This window comes from Chelonoidis abingdonii, chromosome 24 (genome assembly GCF_003597395.2).
Source record: "Chelonoidis abingdonii isolate Lonesome George chromosome 24, CheloAbing_2.0, whole genome shotgun sequence".
NCBI lineage: Eukaryota > Metazoa > Chordata > Testudines > Testudinidae > Chelonoidis > Chelonoidis abingdonii.
In genome coordinates, this window is record NC_133792.1 from 1,260,752 (window position 1) to 1,277,062 (window position 16,311).

General features: G+C 49.2%; 1 protein-coding gene across 8 annotated transcripts in view; it reads left to right on the forward strand.

The window, feature by feature from the left end:
• The window catches only part of PNPLA7 (patatin like domain 7, lysophospholipase), a 557,191-nt gene that overhangs the window by 491,119 nt on the left and 49,761 nt on the right, over positions 1–16,311 (forward strand). For all 8 annotated transcript variants that reach the window (XM_075060490.1, XM_075060494.1, XM_075060491.1 and 5 more), the window contains 2 exons: positions 9,991–10,107; positions 15,237–15,385. In XM_075060490.1, the coding sequence (XP_074916591.1) occupies positions 9,991–10,107; positions 15,237–15,385 (266 nt within the window). The remainder of the gene's footprint in view (positions 1–9,990; positions 10,108–15,236; positions 15,386–16,311) is intronic.

Consider the following 16,311-nt stretch of genomic DNA (forward strand, 5'->3'; position numbering starts at 1 on the left):
TGTGGAGGGAGGGTGCAGCGGGGGATACGCCGGGCGTGGGAGAGGGCTCATCCCAGGGGGAATCTTCCCTACTTCTTGCGTCCCACCACTGCCTCCCGGGATCCCTGAGCATTGCCCTTCCCCCCGATCCGACCCTGTTAGGCAGCCCCGAGTGAAGCCATGGAGGGCTGGTTCTTTAGTGCAGGGGAGGCGGGGCAAGCGGAAGGCTCGAGCCTCGTTCCATCTTCGATTCGTGAGGCCCCCCGGAAGAGCAGGAAGGGGGCACCGTATAACCGAGCCTTCCGCCTTGCCCCCTGATGACTTACCATTCTGTAGTGCGGCTGGGGACATCGGGGCAGGACCGGAGGATAACGCCGCCCCTCCTCGGGTCCCCTTCCATGGAAGCCCCCAAGGGGGCCTCTCCTCACCCCCCCTTCCCACTCAACGCCTCGCGAGTGCCGAGGTGGGTGTCGCTTGGGGTGCTAGCGAGGGGCCCTGGGGTGGTGTGGGATGTTGATCTCCCTTCCATCTATGAGGAGATCGAGGCCCTGGCGTCTACCCCAGTCACGCAGGGGAGGGACACCTTGCCAGATGGCTCGATCTGGGCGACCTCACCCCGGTCCCCTGTCCCGAGTTCCTTCCCCTTACCGCTACTTTCTGCTCGCCACCTCTGAGAGTCCCGGATTCCTCCATCACCCGGCTTGCGGGTGGCCCCGGCTGCGAGGTCGGTTCCCAGGGGTGTCTGCTTGGGTGAGAGGACCCGCCTCCTTCCTAGGCGGGGAACCATTGATATAAACGTCTAAGTCTGGATGCCGAGGCTGCCACACGTGCCACAATGGCTCGCGCCCGGCATGCATTAGGGTCCACTTCCACTTCCCACTTCCCAGATCCTGAGGCCTGGCCGGAGGAGCCACCATCCAGTGGCTCCCCCAACCTTTATTGGGGCTCAGGTCCCGTTCTTTCCCCTTATGCCCCTTCACGGGTTCTTCCCTGATCCCCACCTACTCTGTTAGCCTGTCCTTGTCCCCACCCACCTTCCTGTGATTTGGGATGCCAGTTGCCGCCCCTGGGAAATACCCAGGGTGCGCTCACTAGTTTTTCTTTTCCCGACCCACCAGGGCTGCTGTTCTTCCTCCGCCACCCCCTTGTTGAACCGGCGGGAGCGGGCGCGGGTCGCGTGCGTCGGCCCCATCCGGACGCCACGTCGGGGTCTGCCCCCTGCCTGCCTCCTCGGGGGCCACGGGCTGTGACGGGGCCCACTGAGGACAAGTCATCGACAGTGACCCTGACCCCCATGCGCCTGAGGGAGGAGCTGCCGGATTTCCTCGAGAGTCCGGGCTCCCGTAACAAAAGTCCAGCTTTGGCGCTCCAGCGATGGGCGGATTTCCATCAGGTCCTCCGGGTCGCGAGGGCCCTCATGGGGAGGGTAGAGAACGGGAAGCAGGCCACCGCGGCCTACCGCAGGTCCGCCTCTTCCGTGACTCTTTAGTACACTATGGGGTAGGTCACGATTGTTGCACGGCCTGCGGAGGCTGTGGGCGTGTCTGCTGGCGAGCATCCCCCCCCAGCCCTCCTCATGCAACTGATCATCTTTCACGTAACACCCGGGGCTGTAGATGGGTCTCCGCAGGAACCAGGTGCTCTCCTACCTCGGCGAGGGGGCGGTACTCTGTTGGTTTTCCTGCAGGAGACCCCATACGGATCCGGCCGCTGAAGCTAGCTGGCGGCTGAGAGTGGGGAAACGAGCCTACTTTAGCACTTCTCTGTTTGCGGCTGGCGGGTGGCGACCCTGTTCCCCCGACCTATAGGGCCGAGGTTCTGGCGGTCTCTAAGGCTGTGCCGGGCGCCTGCTGCACCTCGAGTCCGCATGGAGGGGCTTGTGGTCAATCGTCGGTCAATGTTTATGCCCCGACATCGGCCCGAGAGGTTGCGTTTTTGTCGCAAGGCGTCCGCCTTCCTTCGGCTCCCTGATCCTCGTGAGCTGCCTGGTCCTGGGAGGGGACTTTAACACCACCCTCGAGGAACGGACGCTCGGCGGACAGAAGCAGTGGCCTTGGCCGCCGCGGACGTCCTCCCGGAGATTGTTCGAACGCCATCCCTGGTGGACTCTGGGCGCGACACCACCGGACGATTGTTATCCACTTCACCTTCGTCGGGTGGAGGGCCCATCGGTCGCGCCACTCCCGGCTGGACCGCATTTATCATGTCACGTTTCCACCGTTTTACGGGCCCGCTCCTCTCGCGTATCGGCACGGCCCCTTTTCGGATCGCCATCTTGCACCGTGACAGCCTCTCTCTGCGCGGAGGAGGCCGGGGCCGGCCTATTGGCACTTTAATATAGTTTGCTGGAGGTGCGGCTTCGTTTGTGCTCCTTCCGGAGTTCTGGCTGGGCCCTGCGACGGGCAGCGGCGCGCTTTTCCTCGGCGCGGCGGTGGTGGGATCTAGGGAAGTGCGCGCGCGGCTCTTCTGCCGTGACCACCACCGGGGCGCCAGCCGCGGTAGGGATGCGGCCATAGAGCACGGAGCTGGAGGGTCTTGGAGCTGAGAGGGTCTGGCACCAGCCCCAGGATGGCCATCCCCTCTGCGGAGCGTGCCGGGAGAAGCAGGGAGCCTTCCTAGCCGTCGAGGACCATCGGGCCCGGGTGCTTGTTCGAACCCCCATCCATCCTCCTTCGCGGGATGGACCGCGGGCTCCCGGCTTCTTCTACGCCCTGGAGAAAAGGGAGGGGGCCAAGAAAACACGTCGACCTGCCTCCTGGCAGGGACGGCACCCCCTCACCGACCGCCAGAGATGTGCGGGAGGGCCAGGGCCTTCTACGCGGCCCTTTTCTCCCCGGATCGACCAATCCTAACGCTTGCAGAGTACTCTGGGAGGCTCCGACGGTCGACACCGGGCGACCGGGACGGCATAGAGCTGCCTCTCACTCTGGCCCAGTTCTCGGAAGCCCTCCGTCGGATGCCCACCAATGAAATCTCCAGGCATGGACGGGTGACCGTGGAGTTCTACCGCTTGTTTCTGGCGTTCTCGGCCCAGACCTGAGTCACATTCTGGGCGAGTCTTTTGCAAGAGCGGGGTCGTCCCTCTCTCGTGCAGTGAGCCGTGCTCGCCCTTATGCCAAGAGTGCGGGACCTCGGCGACTTACGGAAATTGTCGTCCATTCTCACTCCTCAGCACGGACTACAAATCATTGCAAAGGCCCATCTCGCTGTGTCTAGCGGTCCGTTGCTGAGGGGACGTGCGTCCATCCGAGCCAGACCTACCCCGTCCCAGGCCCACACTATCTTTGTAACTCTGTATCTGGTCCGGGGACCTTCTGGAATTAGGGTGCTAGGGAGGTCTGCTTGGTGGTTGTTCGCCCTCTTGCCCTGGATCAGGAGAAGGCGTTCGACAGGATGGATCAGCGGGTATCTCCTGGTACTCTTGCGACGCGTTCGGCTTCGGACCCCGTTTTGTGGTTTTCTCCCAGGTGCTGTACGCTTCCTGCAGAGCTGTGACTTGGTCCAGGCGCAGCTGGACCTGGAACCGAGCTCCGGTTCGTTCGGGGCGGGTATAGAGTGCGGGCAGGGGTGCCCCCCTCTCGGGCCAGCTGTACCCCTGTCGGATCGAGGCCCTTCCTCGTCTCCTCCGCGAGAGGTTGACGGGGTTGGTGCTTCTTGGGAGCCGGAGCTTGCGGTCGGTCTGTCGGGCGTACGGCTGCGATGTGCTCGCTCTTGTGGTCCAGGACCCGGGCCGACTTGGCGCAGGTGGAGGACTTGCCAGGCTGTGTACTCGGGCGAGCCTCCTCCGCGCGTTAACTGCGGTCAAGAGCTCTGGCGCTCTGGTGGTTTGGGGACGGGTGGCAGGCGAGCTCCTCCCACGCCGCGCTTCAGGCCATCCGGTGAGCGTGGGCCCGCTGCTCTATCTCGGCTATACCTTTCTGGCCACGCATCCGTCTCCGCCGAGAACGGCACGGTTTGTGAGGGCAGGGTGGCGGAGCGCTCCCGGAAGATGGACGGGACTACTCCGGTAGCCTCTCCCTTTCGGGGGAGGGCAATGGTGGCTTAATCAACTGGTCCTGTCCATGCTCTCGGACCGGCTCACACCCTCGGTCCCGGCCCCGGATTCCTGGCCCACCTCCGGACGACGATTCTGGAGTTCTTGTGGCCAGGGACGCACTGGGTTCTCTGCAGCGGGCCTCCACTCTCCCTGGAGGAAGGGGGGCAGGGCCTGAAGTGCCTTCGCACTCAGGCCGTGTCTTTCCGCCTCCAGGCCTGCAGAGGCTTCTCTGTATGGTGCGGGTTAGTCCGGGCGCTGGAGCGTTACTGGCGCACGCTCTTCCTTCCACCGCTTTCGAGGGCTCCGATACGACCGGCAGCTTCTTTACCTCCAGTCCGAGAGGTCTTTCCGCGAGACCTCCGGCGCTGCCGGTTTTCTACCAAGACCTTCCTCCGGCACCTGGAAGCTCGTTTTTCCAACGACCAGGTCCATGCGGCCACCGTGGGGGCCAATACCTCCTTGCGGGCCCCTGCTACACAATCCCCAGCTTTGGTGTGCAGTGGCGGGGTCCCCCGCGGTGCGCGGAGGCTTTGGTCTTGGCGGGAGGTTCACCAGGTCGGGAGACCTCCTGGAGTACGACTGGGAGGTTGGCTGGCATCCCCAGACGCTCGCCCGGCGCATGGCCTTGCATCATTACTTCCTGGCGCGTACTTCAGGAGTGTGGCCGCTTTCTGCTGCTTTCTGTTACTCGACAGGTCTCAGAGCCACCTCTCCCCTCCACTGGGCCTGCTTTTATAGGCCCTGCCTGACCCAATCGGCCCCTCCCTTTCTTGCACGCACACGTCATGCCGTTCGTTCTAAGCGCACAACTTCTGTTACACATTGTGCTCCACTCCCTTCACTACCTCACCCCTCGCGTCCCGCTCGATCCAAATGGACCTCTGCACTCTCGTGTGTGAGAAGTCCCCGTGGGCCAGCTTGTTCTCCCTGCGTCCCGCGGCCCACTGGTGTCCGTGTCTCCTGGCATGGGGCTGTGAGAGCGGTGATGTACTTTGCTGTCGGTTCACCTCCCTCCATCCCTTTCTGTTAGGCGAGAAGGAGACCTTGCGCACTTTACATGAGGTGCGCCATATTTCAGCCCCTGTTCCAGTCTTCTCCTGCTGTACTTCTTGCTTCTGGTTGCCATTTCCCCTCACCTTTTTTGTCTACGTCCATCGTGGTCCCAAAAGTCGCGGGATTCTTCTCTCTCTATGCCTGGCCAAGCGCCTCTACAGCACTGAAGAGGGGTCTGGTGATGGGATTTCTGTGATGTGTGTGCCTATTCACTCCTCTGTCCGTTTCACTTTCTCCGAGCAGAGCTCCCGGGCGGCGTCACTGGCTCCCTGTGACGCCTTCGAGGAGCAGTGGGCGTTGTCTGGGGTTCTCTGCTCGGTGTCCCCGTTCGGTGTTCCCTTCGTTTAGCCTATGACCTCCTCGCTCCTGCTTTTTTTCATAGTGTCCCCCGGAATTACGTTGGTGTTTAACGTTCTCCCCTTAGGCTGGGGGAGGTCTTTAAAGTGGGCGGGCTTTGCCCGCCCCGCCCACCCCTGGGATGCCAATAGGACCAGACTCCTGTACCCCACTGGTCTGGGTCTGTCACACTTTGTTACATACAATAATGGGCAACAGCTGCAATTTGTTTATACATAGGTCATCCTGATAACTTATTTTTCTCAACTCTATTGAGTCTACATGCCATACTTATCTAACACAAGGTCACAGCAGCTTCTCACACAGTTTTTTCCCACTTGCCTCACACAATCTTTGCTTCTACAAATCTCATGTTATTGGGGTTACAGCTAGCCTGACTCTTGCTCACAGAGGGGACTGTTTGCATTGAAGTCCCTGTCCATTCTCTCTCTACTTCCACACTTGTAAACAATTTTTCTTGTTATACTCTTATCAATAGGGATCCTAGAAATCCATTTGACACAGAAAATCATGGAATTTACGTTTTTTACAGAGAATCTTTAGTTTTTACATTTTGTGAAAAAATAAAAACATATATTAACTATTAACTACATTTTACTGAAAGAACCAGTGTTGCTTATTCAGTGTGCACAACCTCCCCTTTGTGGTTGGATTTTTGAATGCTTTTTAAATGTACATAGCTAAACATATTCCAGTAAACTGCCTCCAGCGTATAGAGGTTACCCAATGGTGCATAGATGTTCATGTTTTAGTGCATCTCAAATTTCACTTCAGCCTCCCAGACTAACTCAGACAGTGAGTAATGTTAATATAAAAGCAATTTTTGCTTCATTTTTGTGCATTAAAAAAACAGTTTTCTGAAAACACAGAATACAGACATAGAAGAATTTGGTATATGTAAGAAATACAAATTGCAATTCTATTTATTTTATTTTATTTTATTATAATGATTGAAGGCTCTAGTAGTCTTTGAACTTGCTTTAAAATTGTAAATATATCTATAGAACATTGTGTTCAAATGATACCTATATATATTGTGGCCAAGGAAACTAAAGTTCAGCATTTCATTTTAATTGTGGAAAAACACAGATTTTTGGTTTTTTTAATGGAGGTTTTTTTTTTTATCACAGACAAATAATATCCCTACTTATCTCAGCCACAGAATCTTTCCACTTTGTTCTCTAGCTTGGGGCCCTTTCTCTGCTTCTCTGCAGAGAGGTATGGGGGAGGGAAATCTCCTTCCTCTTCGCTGCTATTTCTAGGAGTGACTGTCCCAGCCATTGGGATTGCCTCCAGTCACATGTGCAGACTTAACTGAGTTTATTAATGTCTCTGGTCTCCAAGCAGGTTTCTGTGTGAGTCAAACACCTTTTGCCTCCCCTTTACACTCAATGCATAACAGTGCAAAGCCCAGGGGAAACTGAGGCATGCAGAGGAATAAAAAATATATTATCAAAATTTCCACATTCATCACACTCTACTAATGGACAGTCCTATCCACCAGAGTCCTGGCTGGGAGGCTCGGTGCATCTGAGGTGGAAGTACTTGCCAAGGCAGTGAAAGAGCATTTTTTTGGTCATGGTTAAAAAAGGAAATAGTCTCTCACTATATGTTCGGCATCAACACTAGGCTACAGTTTTATCACTTTGGAATGCTTTTATTACAGCTAATGTTGGCAGTCCACAGACACATTCTGGTTAGAATTAGATGTGCATTTCATTAACCAGGTTTTAAAAATTTGGGCTTGGCTGAGAGAGGGTGAGGTGTGAAGTCCAAGCAAGGGCAGTGTTACCAGTGTTGGTTGTAAGATTGTTTCAGGCCAGAAGATACAAATCTTCTGGAGGTCCCAGAATGGAAAAGAGAAGCTGTTTCCCAGACCTGTGCTGGCATTCCATCCATCTAGGCAAAGGAGATGTTTTGGTATCTGCTGATTGAACAGCATATCAGCAAGTGCAGAGGTTCAGTAGATTCTGGACAGCCATAACAAGTTTACTCTGTCCAGGTATCTGACTGATAGACTAGAGTTTCTGCTGCAGGAAACATTTTCAAGCATCAGCTGCAGGTAGTGAAGGAAAATTCAGGAGAACAACAGGATGCCAAACTAGGAAGCAGAGGATTGCTAGCAGCAGAGTAGATTCTCCCCACTTTCCCGCATCCCATCCCAAGCAGCTTCCTGTGAATAGCCAGAACAAAAAAGACCAGCACTGAGGTCCAAAAGGGTCTTTACCACTTGGTGCAGCCCAAGGGACTTGAAAGCCATGGTGTTTGGGACAGTGCTTTACTAGTCAAGGTATAAATCTATATCATTACATTGATGTGACAGAGTTGTTATTGAGCAGAATTTGCAAAGATTTGCACTCACGCTCGCAAAGCCTGTACTCTTATAATTGTTTTGCAAGGAATAATTATGAAGGTAGTTTGAAAGAGTCACTACTTGTATGTTTAAATTTAATTTTCTCTGCTTTGCATTCAGGCTGGATCACGCATGAGCTCGCCCCCGGTCAATATTATGTCATGACGGACGGTGGGCTCTGTGCTCAGGGTGGCAAGCTGCCAGTCTAGCTCCTCATAGCAGGGGCATGTAGAGTGTGCATTGTCTATCAAACCTGCCATTTGCATCCTTCACCTTGTAGTAGAGTTGCTTCAGGTGCTTGATGCACTTCCTGCACTGCTCAGCAGTCACCTCCACCAGCCTCTTCAAAATGGTCTCATAGAAGGGGTTATTTCTGGAGCTCCAGCTGGAATAATGATCCCTGGTATATCTACACCAGAGGTTAACTAAGACCGTGGTGTGCTCCTCCAGCCAGCTAGCAGCATGCTGGGTGGTGGTCCTCCTTGATGCTGTTTGGCAGAGCTGGGCTGAGCTGTTCAGAAACTGGAGCAGCCTGCATGGAAAATGAAAGGTTAAACAGCAAGCAAGGGTACATGAACCGGCAGATCACTTTGGCATATAGAACATAAGTGGAAAGTGAGTTGCTAGAAGGCCTGGAAGCTACAGATACAGGGAGTCCTCGAACTTGTGACACAATTTGTTCCTCAGAATTGCATAGTAAGTCGAAACGTTGCTTTAGCAAAAAGAGTGCAGGGGGTGAATCCTACATCTTTATAGTGATGTCTCTGGTGTCCTGTTAAAAATCTAAACATGGGTAAAACTTGGGGGAAGGGGAGGGAGTCAAATGCGTATCCCATGTGTTCAGCTCCGCCGCATGTGGCATTTCCTGGGGGTTAATGGCCTTCAGTACAGTTGAGGCTAGTGATTCCTCTCCATCATTTGTCTGCAGAAGAAACCTTGTTGTTTCATGGTGGTGGAGGCTATGATACAGGAAAGTGCTTAGGATCATTGTGGTAAGCATCTGTCCCAAATCTGGACCTTAGCATCCAAAATCTGGGTGCTTACTATGATTCTCCCCCCAAGCTTATACCCAGCTTGGCTCTTTTCTCGCTGCCACCAGATAGGATTTTGGCTCCTATCAGTCCGGGTTCCCCAAATATTCCTTGGGGGACCCCCTTTCTGGCCTCCCCAACTTCCCCTGGAAAGACCCCCAAGACTCAGAAGTCTTAGTCTTACCGGCAAGGGAATTATCTACCTTCCCTGCCCCCTCCCTCTCAGCCGTTCTGCGCTGAGCAACCTGAGGGAGTTGATGTAATCTCTTTACATCACAATACCAAGAAAACCTGTCTCCGTCTTCCACAGACAAGCCTTAAACACCAGAGAACAGAGTTGATTCTCCCTCTTTCCCCTATAACTTTTTCCCCGTAGCTTGTTCCTTCCCTGGGACAATAGGAAAGTAAACCACAGAGCATGGGCTCCCCTCCCCCTAGCCTGTCACACAGAGGTAGACAGAGCTCCGGGCACAGAAATTCCTCTCCCCTTGCCTCACTAGGAAAAGAAACTCCACAAGTTTTAAAAAGAAACTTTATATAAAAAAGAAAGAACTTAATATAACAAAAACTCTGCATTAAGAAACTCAATACAGGATATGGCTTATAAGAAATAGGAATAAAACAGTCTGATTTAAAAGATAGCCCAATTAAACCATCCAGCAAATCAACACCCATGTAAATACAAATCAAAGCACATCACAGCCGATTACTTTGGTTCCTTTGTACTCACACTTGATAGTAGAATATTTGAAAGAAGATGGAGTTAGAAGAAAAGCTTGTTTACTCACAGCCGAGGAAAACAAAAAGACCCCGAGTTTCCAGTTCCCTCCGAGACTTTTAAAAAAAATCCAGGTCTCTGATTGGTCCTCTGGTCAGGTGTTTGGTTCCCCCTTTGTTCACCCTTTACAGGTAAAAGAAAATTAACCCTTACCTATCTACTTATGACAATCATGGTTAAAGTTAAGTGTGTGCTTAAGTGCTTTGCTGAGTTGGAGACTGAGTAACCCTTTTCCTAGCCTGCATTATGATTTGGAAGTCATTCGGGTGCTTTAATAACATTCTGCAATCCAACCTTCGGGATATTATCTGTCACTAAATTATATGTAATGACTCTGAAAGCCGTCCCCACCCATTCCTGCCATACTGGGTTAGTATGGATGTCTTCTCTTTCATTGCTGTAGGTTCCCTTTGGAGGTATGTCCGTGCCAGCATGTCACTGTCTGGGTACATGCCCCCTCTCTGTGATCCAAAGGATGGACATCTCTTGATGGATGGAGGTTATATCAACAATCTTCCAGGTATGTTGGTAGATATTTGTTTGGAATTCACCAAGAAGATAGATTGTAAAACTCCATCTGCACAGGCATATGTCAGTGTGATTACCTTCCAGAACAACTCCATTCTTATCTCTTGGAGGCTAACAGAGCTGCATTGTCCTCTGGATACAGGGCCTTTGCTTTGTTGTTATACAGGCTTTTCCAAGACGGCCTCTTGGGATGGAATGTTTCGTTTCAAATAATTTGCCAAAAATATAATGTCAGGCTAATTATTAGAACATATTCCAATGTGTATTTTTAAAAAAGGGTTAGGGAGGAGCGAAGGAATAAAACTATAAATGTATGGTTGTCTTTTGCCTTGAATCTGTTGGAAGAACAGAGCATAAATATGAACTGATTTCTAAATATGCAACAATGGTGAAATAGTAACTGCTCTTAGTGTCTAAGATTCAGAGCAATATAATTCTTAACAGGAGAATTCACATACCATTACATTCAATGAAACATTAAAATCAATGAAAATCAATCTCAAAATCAACCTATTAAAATGTTTTTCTCATTAGTCAGCTGTACATTTTAACACCAAATGAAGCCAGGAATGTTAAACAGTGTGTATGTTTTTAGTTGTGTTGTCAAATGTTTATGGAAGAGAGGAGGTCAAGAGTTTTTGTCGTAATAGTCAGTGCTTTGAAATTTTGCTTTCGTAACACATTTCCCATGAGCAGTGTGCAAATAATTAGAGAGCAGCCTGAGTAAAAGGCCTGGAATCTGAGCAGCCCAATCTGGGAGGGTGGAGGAGCGGGGTGCTTTCAAAAATTCAAACCCAGCTCCAAATTTTGCAAAAGGCCCTTATCTCCCTAAAGGGCAGAACTCCAAATGCTCCCACAAATTTGAAAACTTTATTTGCCGTTTGCAGCTTGGGTCTCTCTCTGCAAATACGAATTCCTAATCTAGCAATCTTTGCACCAGTCCCTGCTTTCCATCTGTACATTCTGACAGTGCACAGTGTCTGAAGATGATGTTGAGGATTGGCTCAAGAACGGATGATGGACTGGATTGTGCAGTCACATAGACCTAGTGAGAGTTCGGTTCTGGTTTGAATTAGCCTCTGAACTGGCCCTACAGAGTTGTGACTGTCACAGTGCATAGCCGTTCTGAGAACCTCAGTTGTAAGAACATAAGAATAGCCATACTAGGTCAGACCAAAGGTCCATCTAGCCCAGTATCCTGTCTTCCAACAGTGTCCAATGGCTGATGCCCCAGAGGGAATGAACGGAATAGGTAATCATCGAATGATAGTCCCGTCACTCATTCCCAGTTTCTGGCAAACAGGCTAGGGACACCATCCCTGCCAATCCTAACTAATAGCCACTGATGGACCTATCCTCCATGAACTTATCTTGTTCTTTTTTGAACCCTGATAGAGTCTTGGCCTTCACAACATCCTCTGGCAAAGAGTTCCACAGGTTAACTTTTTGTGTGTGAAGAAATACTTCCTTTTGTTTATTTTAAACCTGCTGCCTATTAATTTCATTTGGTGACCCCTGGTTCTTGTGTTATGAGAAGGAGTAAATAACACTTCCTAATATTCGTTCTCCACACCAGTCATGATCTTATACCCCTCTATCATGTCACCCCCAGTCATCTCTTTTCCAAGCTGAGAAGTCCCAGTTTTATTAATCTCTCCTCATACGAAAGCTATTCCACACCCCTAATCATTTTTGTTGCCCTTTTCAGAACCTTTTCAAATTCCAATATATCTTTTTTTGAAATGGGGCGAATACATCTGCACGCAGTATTACAGATGTGGGCGTACCATGGATTTATGTAGAGGCAATATGATATTTTCTGTCTTATCTATCCCTTTCTTAATGATTCCCAACATTCTGTTTGCTTTTTTGACTGCCGCTGCACATTGAGTGGCTGTTTTCAGAGAACTATCCACAATGACCCCAAGATGTTTCTTGAGTGGTAACAGCTAATTTAGACCCCATCATTTTATATGTATAGTTGGGATTATGTTTTCCAATCTGCATTACTTTGCATTTATCAACATTGAATTTCGTCTGCCATTTTATTCCCTAGTCACCCAGTTTTGCGAGATTCCTTTGTAACTCAGTTTGCTTTGGACTTAATTATCTTGAGTAGTTTTGTATCATCTTCAGATTTTGGCATCTCGCTGTTTACCCGTTTTTCCAGATCATCTGTGATCTGTATGGTATAGTTGAATAGTACTGGTCCCAGTACAGACCCCTGGGGGACACCAGTGTTTGCTTCTCTCCCTTGTGAGAACTGACCATTTATTCCTACCTTTTAACCAGTTGCTGATTCACGAGAGGACCTTCCTTTTAATCCCATGACAGCTTACTTTGCTTAAGAGTCTTTGGTAAGAGACCTTGTCAAAGGCTTTTTGAAAATCTAAATACACTATATCCACTGGATTCCCCTTGTCCACATACTTGTTGACCCCCTCAAAGAATTATAGTAGATTAGTGAGGCATGATTTCCCTTTGCAAAAATGATGTTGACTCTTCCCCAACAAATCACGTTCATCTATGTGTCTGACAATTCTGTTCTTTACTATAGTTTCAACCAATTTGCCCAGTAATTACCAGCTTGTAACTCTCATCTCTGGAGAGTTTTTTAAAAATTGGCGTCACATTAGCTATCCTCCAGTCATCTGGTACAGAAGTTGATTTAAATGATAGGTTACACGCCACAGTTAACAGTTCTCCGATTTCACATTAGAGTTCCCTTAAAATTCCTGGGTAAATATCATCTGGTCCTGGTGACTTATTACTGCTTAGTTAATCAGTCTGGGACAGTTCCTCCAGGTTTGTCACCTAGTTCAGGTTTAGGAATCTCCCTCACATCTTCAGCTGTGAAGACCGATGCAAAGAATTTATTTAGTTTCTCTGCAATGGCCTTAACGTCACAGAGTGCTCCTTTAGCATCTTGATCATCCAATAGCCCCACTGGTTGTTTAACAGCTTCTGATGTACGTGAAAAAATCTTTGCTATTACTTTTTGGGTCTGTTAAGTGCCTGAGTGCTCTGCAAGGACGAGGCCACACACACAGTGAGTGATATGGCTTTTAATGAAGGTAAGGAAAACACACCCGCAATGGGGACTCCGCACGTTGCTAACACAAAGCGGGGAGCTGAGTCCAAAGCAGCAAAACAATTTCTGGTAAATATAACTTTATGTTAATAGCATGTAAAGCAGCTCATACATAGGCATGTGGGAGCTTTCCCACAGCTGGGGCTATCTCTTGTGGCAAAGGGCCAGGGGCTCATAACACTTTCCCAAACACACAGAAGCTCCCAGGCAAAGCAGTTCTAACCAGTTACATACAGCATGCACTAGTACACAGCAACCTTTAATAACCTGTCCTTGAGAAGGCGAACAGCCCTACCTAAGCCGTAACAAAATCTTCCGCAGTGCCTTACAGGGTCTTTGGCTAGCTGTTCTTCAACTTCTTTTTTGGCCTTCCGAATTATATTTTTATACTTCATTTGTCAGAGTTTATGCTCCTTTCTATTTTCCTCACTAGGGTTTAACTTCCACTTTTTAAACGATGCCTTTTTGCCTCTCACTGCTTCTTTTACTTTCTTGTTTAACCACAATTGCACTGTTTTGGTCTTCTTGCTATGTTTTTTAATTTGGGATATACATTTAAATTGAGCCTCTATTATGGTGTCTTTAAAAAGTTTCCATGCAGTTTGCAGGGATTTCACTTTTGGCACTGTAACTTTTAATTTCTATTTAACTAACTTCCTCATTTTTCTGTAGTTCCCTTTTCTGAAATTAAGTGCTACCTGGTTGGGCTGAGGTGGAGTTTTCCCCACCACAGGGATTTTAATTTAATTATATTATGGCCCCTATTACCAAGCGGTCCAGCTATATTCACCCCTTGGACCAGATCCTGTGCTCCACTTAGGACTAAATCAAGAATTGCCTCTCCTCTGGTGGGTTCCAGCACTAACTGCTCCAAGAAAGACTCATTGAAGGTGTCAAGAAACTTCCTTTCTGCTTCCCGTCCTGAGGTGACATGTACCCAGTCAATATGGGCATAGTTGAAATCCCCCATTTGTATTTTTATATCCTCTCTAATCTCCCTGAGTATTTCATAGTGACTATCACCATCCTGGTCAGGTGGTTAGTAGTATAGCCCTACTGCTATATTCTTATTATTTAAGCATGGAATTACTATCCATAGAGATTCTGGAATTGCTATCCATAGTTATCCTGGATCTTGAAGTTTTTCTCCTCCCCACATTTCTCTTTTCTGTGAGTTGCCAGCACCCCAAATCCCTCCTTTAGCATCTTCCTAAATTCCTACTCCTTAAACTGTCAGGCTCCTCAGTGTCATGGCCAGACCACTCTGTCCCCTCAGGAAGTGGGAAATGCTCTTCCATCCCGTCACCATCACTAATCTGTCCGTTTCTAAATCTAAGCAAATTTTTTCTCCTTACTTTCAAAGCTCTTCATGGACTGATATTCTGCCAACCTCTGACCTATACCAGTTTATCTCCCCAGTTGATCATTCTGCCTTGACCTCTTCTGTGTCCTCTTGCATTTGTGCTGCTTCATTCATGTATCAATCAAGGCAGCTATGCAGCCAGTGATCATGTGGGTGCAAGAAGCTTTGGTGGTGCAATAAGATTGCCTGTGGCGTACCTAAACTGAATATACAGCCAGGCCACCTTAAGGACCTAGCCAGAGATTAATCTGGGTGGTGCTTCATCTGTAAAGAGGACATGTCCCTTTGGGATTTGCTATGATAAAGATGATCCCACAGGTCTTTCTTTTTATGTTCAACATTTGTGTTGGTTTCTGAAAGAAAATTATTAGAATAAATAGAGATTATAAAGAGAGAGTTATACCCAGGTACCATACATCACTATGAAGAGTATAATTAGTATAGTATTATTCTGAGGTAAGTAATTCTCCTTGAAAAGCATTCATGAATGTCTGTGCTGGAAGATGTATGAAAAGGAATCCTGTTGTATTGTCCCATGCTTTGTTTGCGTGGTCTGTTGTGATCCTTGGAAATACATTTCCCTGCTTCCAGTGGCCAGCTCCAGAAAGGTAAGTGCTGTAGAAGAGGGAAGTGATGGGTAATGATGATGTGGCTTTGTTTCCAATAGCGGATGTTGCAAGGTCCATGGGGGCAAAAGTGGTGATAGCAATTGATGTGGGCAGCCGGGATGAAACGGACCTCACCAACTATGGCGACGCTCTGTCTGGCTGGTGGCTGCTGTGGAAGAGATGGAATCCCCTAGTTGAAAAAGTGAAGGTATCGTAAGCTTATGTTAAAATCACAGTGATTTTCAGTAAACAGAAGGGAACTGTCCCACTGTATCTTAGGAACAAGACTGGGAATCGATTGCTCTGTCACCTGCATCTTGGGTTGCAAGATGACGTTTGGGGTGTGAGAAAGCTGGGCAAGGTCCCATCATAAAAGAAAATACAATGTTATGGGAGAATTCAGTTGTCCGATTCTGGGGAGAAGCTAGAAGTGGCACTCACACAGCCGAATACCAATCATTTGTTCCTCTAAGGAGTCCAACTCCAGCTCTCAGCGGTTTCCTCTGGGGGCTGAGTGGGGGACTATAGCATTACAATATTATTATTATTCATTATTTGTATTATGGAGGCACCTAGGAACCCTGGAAATGGACCAGGACCTCATTGTGCTAGGTGCCGTACAAGCACAGACACCTCTTCTCCCAAACTGCTCTCTGAACATAAAGAAGAGCTGGGGACCTGGCTTTGATAGGGGTGAAAGAGCCCCTCTCCAATTGGAGTGAATTTGGCACAACTAATCTTGATGCAGTTAGGATTTGGCTGCTTTAGAAATGAAAGTGAGTGGCGCTTTGTCCTCTTTGCTGTGTTTCTTTGCTGCTGAACGTAGGGATTTTTGCATTGGACAGTAATAATAAATTCTTGGATGTTTGTTTTCATGACAGGCTGCATGAGCTGTGGCTTTCCTTCCCGGGGGAAGTCAGATCAGCTTGGGTTAATGTATAATTTCCTCCATTTTCCTTCTGGTTCCCTGTGTCCCTGCTGTAATCCTTAGGGTCTCCCGCTTTAGCAGTCCGCCTCCTTGAAAAGGCCTGGTCTAAGGACTGGACAGGATTCCTTCTCAGAGCTCAGTAGCACTGGACTCCCCTGTGGGTGTCTGTTATGAGTGATACAGGGTGAGGCTGAACATGCTGCCTC